The following is a 4,727-nucleotide window of genomic DNA, read 5'->3' on the forward strand; positions in this document are numbered from 1 at the left end:
CTCAGAGGCTAGTAGAATTAGCCCCTCCTCCATCAAGGGAAGTTCTCCTTGATGCCCTTCTGGATCCCTACTGACTGACTCGATGGGTCTTGCACTTCATTCTTAGCAACCTGTCCCAGGAAATGGGAGATGGAGGGGAGTGGATGGAGCCAAGCAATGTTCTTCCCAGGGGCGTCTCTGATAGGGTCTGCCTGCCCTTCCCTACAGCCAGGGCTACGTATGCTCACCTTATTCTTTTTGCGGTGGTTGATCTCATTGCCCTGGAAAGTAGACAACCATTGTCCTTCAGAAAGAGGCCCCCGGTCAGTCCTAGCACCTTACACCCACCCGTTCTGAGGCTGCGCGTAGGCCAGGACCCCGGAGTGGGCCGCCAAGCCACACACACAATGAGACTGGGGTTAGGGCAAGCCCTGGGGTCCAGAGGAAGGAAGACTGGGGGATGCTGAAAGGGCTCCCGGTCAGCACCCTGCAGCACAACACTCTGTGGTGACTGAAGGGAGCGGCAGACGCCTCAGGCAGGCAGGATCTGCTGGGCTCCTGAAGTGTGGCTGATGTGCAGGGTCCTGACTTCACTGTCCCCGACAGGCAAGGTCTGAGGGAGAGGCTGCAGCCCATGCACACAGAGCGCATGCAGCTTCACCTTCAGGATGCGCTGGTGCTTCCCCAGTCTTGGGCCACCCGTCTGGGTGCAGACTCCCTTCCCTCAGCACTGAGATGGGCGCAGACTCCCTTCCCTCAGCACTGAGATGGGCAAGAGATGCCAGTTCTTAGGGGCGGCTGTGAGGCTGTGGGGAAGGGAGGTCTCCGAAGGACTCAGAGCTCAGGGCTCAGTCCGGGGACTCTCTGCTCCCTGTCCTCAGGACTCTGGTCCCTCCTCCACAATCCTCAGGCTCACCCACCTCCAGGTAGTCCTCCATTGCTGTATCAAGCACCACCAGGTCGGAGAGGAAAGTGCCAAGGTATGGGACGACACCCTGTGTCATGAGGGGTAGGTTTGGGATGAGTCCCTGCTGTCTGGTGCCCACAGGGGCCCTCCCCGAAAAGACTTCAGCGTCCTGGCCCACCCCACTTTCCCACATGGAAAAGGGCCTAGGACCCTTAGTTGCTTCCCCTGGATTCGCTTTCCCCTCACCCTCCCAGAACATCAGACTCCTCCTAATCCCCTCCAGGGCCTGCTTTTTGAAATTCAAAAAACCCCCTGGCTATGGAGCCCCGGGCCCCTCCCCAGCCCCAAATCCATTCTCTACCCAGCCTGCTAGACTCCTTCCTCCTGGTCCCCAGGAAAGAAGACATTGAGCATCTGTGGCGGCAGGCAGGAGGTGGAGCTGGAGTGGCAGGTCCCACCTGTCCTGATCTGGACGCTTCTAGCCCTCAGGGAGGAGCCCCTCTCCCCTGGCCTTGGAGGCCCTGTCCCTCAGGCACACTCACCTTCTTGGGCAGCCCCTTCCGCGCTCTCTGCAGCTGCCTCACCAGGCTGGCCAGTTTGTTCGAGGGCCGCTTCTAGAGGGCCAAGGACAAGATCCTTGAGAGCAGAATAGCCTCAGTCCCCTTGCGCCCACCGTCTTTGACTGCAGACCCTAGACGTCCGACCTACGTCTGCTGATACTGACGCTCCATTCCCCTGAAGCATGCCATGAGTCCTTCTAGAACAATCTCAGCTCCCCCATTCAGTCCATGGGGGACCTGGAGCTTGGAGCCTGGCCTCCCTGAGCCTGTTTTCCCATGGGCAGAAGGGGGAACTCCACCTACCTCCTGCGGTCTCCTGAGCACTCAGGATCCTCTTAGGATCATCATTTTTGTGGCCCACAACCCATCCCCACCCCATCTGTGAGCAGGGGCCTGTCCTCTGGGCTGTCCGCGTTCATGTGGGCCCCCATGTGGACCTTCTCGATGGATGGACACAGAGAGACCTGAAATCTAGCCTAGGGAGTCTGGATGGGCAGCACCCGCTTGTCCCAGCCCCAGGGGGAATCTTCAGCCCAGGCTGTCAGCACATTCCTGCCAAAGGCTTCTGCTCCCCGAGGAATGCTTCAGGCCATTCCCTACTTCATCCACACAGGATCACGCCTCCTCCCACCCCTCTCCTGTCCTTGGAGCCCTGCACCTCCCGTGCTACCTTGATGAGTAGTTCCCTGCCCTGGGGGTTGCCTTCTGTGCAGAGCTGTTGGAATGTTCGGAAGCTCTTCCTGAAGAGAGGGAAAGAAGTTAGGCTCAGGGGAGTCCTAACGTGGCAGGGTAGAGTGCGAGTCCCTTTTCTTGGAGCAGCCCCGCATGTCCACGGGGCTGGCTGAGGGTTTGCTCTGGGCTGCTCTGAGCACTGGGGTCTTCGTAGGACATGGGAGGGCGTTCTCCTGGGCGTCCCCCTGGGCGTCCCTTCCCAGCTTAATTGAACAGCTCGGTTTGGGTGGGGTTCTGGCTGAACCATGGGCAGAGACTTCAGTGGCTGCCAAGTCACCACGTGGAAATATGGAATTCAGCTGAGGCCAGGGTGGGGCATGGAGGACATTGGATTTCTCAAGCAGGAGGCCTGGTGGCCTGTTCCCCAGGAAGGCTGAGAGGAGCAGCCCCGGGCCCAGGTCCTTTGGTCAGGGTTTGCTGCCTCCCAGGAGGTCCAAGCTGACTGAGGGGGGCAAAGGACAGGCCTGTGGGAGATCCCGCCTCCATCCTGGCCCCTCCTGCAGAGAAGCCTCCTCACCTGGAAACGTTGTCCCATGTCCTCTGCAGGCGGTGGATGGAGGCACTCTGCAGAGCCGCCAGGATGGCACGCAGGGAGGAGTAGTTCCCTAGGATCTGACAGGCCTGGGGGAGGGAGGAGAAGGAGCTGTCAGTGGGAGAGCAGGAGCCCCAGATGCTCGAGAGCTTTAGTGCCCCCCTCGGTTTAGGGCTCCCCCACGGGTGAAGCTGATGTCCAGGGAGCTGCAGAAGGGCACAGGTCAGCCCTAAAGAGGAACACTGCTGGCGAGAGGGAGGATTTTCCCTCACTGCAAAGGAGGCGTCACGTGGGAACTGAGCGTCCCAACGTTGGGCCATGCCCCCGGGAGGAAGAGCCTAGGGACCACAGGCCTTAGAGCAGGGCCTTCAGCCCTGAGAAGGGAGCGAGACAGAAGAGCAGTTCCCGAGGCTCAGGCGAGCCTCAGGGAGCTGGGCCTCCCACAGCATACCTTGGCCACCCGGATCCAGTGGCCCACCACCACGGCCCTGTCCCGGGCTGTCATGCTTGGGTCGCCAAGGCACGTGGTGACGATGCAGCTGGCCACAGCATTGAAGTGGGCGATGGTGGCCCGGACTGTGGGTGCCAGGTGCTCGTTGCCAGGCCTGTTCCTCCGGGACCAGACGGAGCCCAGGCACTGATGGGGCACCACCTTCTTGAACAGCTCCTAGGGGACAGGGGGAGGTGTGTTGAGCCCCACACATGTTCGCCCATGCAAGACTCATGTCCTCGGGAGGGGTCCCAGGTCAGAGCTGGAGCTCAGGAGGCTGCGAATGTGGCCGGAGCCTGCTTAGAGAGCCTGCATTTCATGCCCCTCTTCTTCTCCGAGGGAAGCCAGTGCGGGATGCCCCAGGAGCCAAGAGAGGCAAGGGAAGGGAGGAAGGCGTGTGCACCCTGATCATTCCATGTCCAGGGGGCCGCACCAGGTGGTGCTCCCAAGGGGGCATCTCCTCCTCCAAATGCTCATCCCTGCGGTCCCTGTCTCCTTACAGGTGCCCATTGTCACCTGGTGGCTGAAAGCATGGCTTTCCGTGTCTAGCCTGTCCTTCAGGACGCATCAGATGCCTAAGCCAGGTTGATGGTGCTCAGGCTCCCAGGCAGATGGGTGGGCGACCCATGGACGGGATTGCACACAGGGAGCTGCCCTCCTCCCCGCGGGGGACCAGAGCCTTCCCATTTACGGGCTCTCGCTTCTGAGTCATTGCATCTGCGTGGTACCTCTGCCTCAGTCCTTCTCAGTGCCTGTCTCCACAGTCCGCAGCTGGACAGTGAAAGCTCAGGTCTAAAAACCCTGATGGGTTTCCCCGGTCGGTTAGGGCTGCAGCTGAGATCTGGCCCTATATCCTAGGAGTCCACATCAGGGAAAAGCCGGTATAGGGCAGCGGAGAGCAGAAGAAAAGCCGGCCCTGCCCTCCTACCCTGGGGGCCCAGCTGCTCACCGCATCCATGTAGGTGAGCTGCTCTGCCACCAGCTTGGGAGGGAAGTCCAGGAGGTCAGGCTCCTTCTCTTTGAGCCGCTTCTTGGGTTGGCAGGATGCCTCTGCGGCTGGAGTGGGCTCAGTGGCACCTGCGACAGCTGGCGTGCAAACTCCCAGGCAAGCCGATGGCCCAGCCGTCTGTGCCTCAGGACCCGGCGACCATCCGTAACCTAGGAGCCCCTGTTCCAGTTCTGGAGCAGCCGGTGGAGGGGAGGCTGGCTCGGACCCTGAAGGTGATGGCTGATGCAGAGCCAGGGTTGCCTCTCGCTCCATGGGAGGCTCTTTGGCCGGCTCAGCTGCTGGAACGCGTCGCATAGCGGACACGGGGGTGGGAGTAAGGGGAACGATTCAGCCACATCACTGACACTCCATGTGCCTTTCCCTGAACAGGACGGATCCCATGGCCTTTCAAGGAATACCCAGCCCATGAGCCCCATCCCAGATGGCCTTCCCAGCTTGCAATGCCCCTTACCCTCCGCCTCAGCCTCTGTGAGCTGCAGAAGTTCCCGCTGCCTCAGCGGAACGGGGGCATGGGTGTT

General features: G+C 60.9%; 1 protein-coding gene across 1 annotated transcript; it reads right to left on the reverse strand.

Annotated features, from left to right (window-relative positions):
- Window positions 1-19: 19 nt before the first annotated feature.
- LOC309858475 (ral guanine nucleotide dissociation stimulator-like) lies at window positions 20-3,941 on the reverse strand. The gene is made up of 6 exons (XM_082751153.1): window positions 3,162-3,941; window positions 2,696-2,799; window positions 2,117-2,186; window positions 1,429-1,500; window positions 900-974; window positions 20-260 (listed from the first exon to the last, which is right to left on the reverse strand). Exons 1-6 carry the CDS (start codon window positions 3,213-3,215, stop codon window positions 33-35), a joined length of 603 nt encoding a protein of 200 aa, XP_082607279.1. The 5' UTR covers window positions 3,216-3,941; the 3' UTR covers window positions 20-32.
- Between the last annotated feature and the right edge of the window lie 786 nt (window positions 3,942-4,727).

The sequence above is a fragment of the Mustela nivalis genome (assembly GCF_964662115.1).
Source record: "Mustela nivalis genome assembly, contig: HAP1_SCAFFOLD_2561, whole genome shotgun sequence".
Lineage (NCBI taxonomy): Eukaryota > Metazoa > Chordata > Mammalia > Carnivora > Mustelidae > Mustela > Mustela nivalis.

Coding starts and splice junctions, on each gene's coding strand:
- LOC309858475 (XM_082751153.1), bottom strand. CDS start 3,215: ATGACAGCCCGGGACAGGGCCGTGGTGGTGGGCCACTGGATCCGGGTG. Junction 2,800..3,161: donor ACTGGATCCGGGTGGCCAAG/GTATGCTGTGGG, acceptor TCCCTCCCCCAG/GCCTGTCAGATCCTAGGGAA. Junction 975..1,428: donor GGAAGGGGCTGCCCAAGAAG/GTGAGTGTGCCT, acceptor CTCATGACACAG/GGTGTCGTCCCATACCTTGG.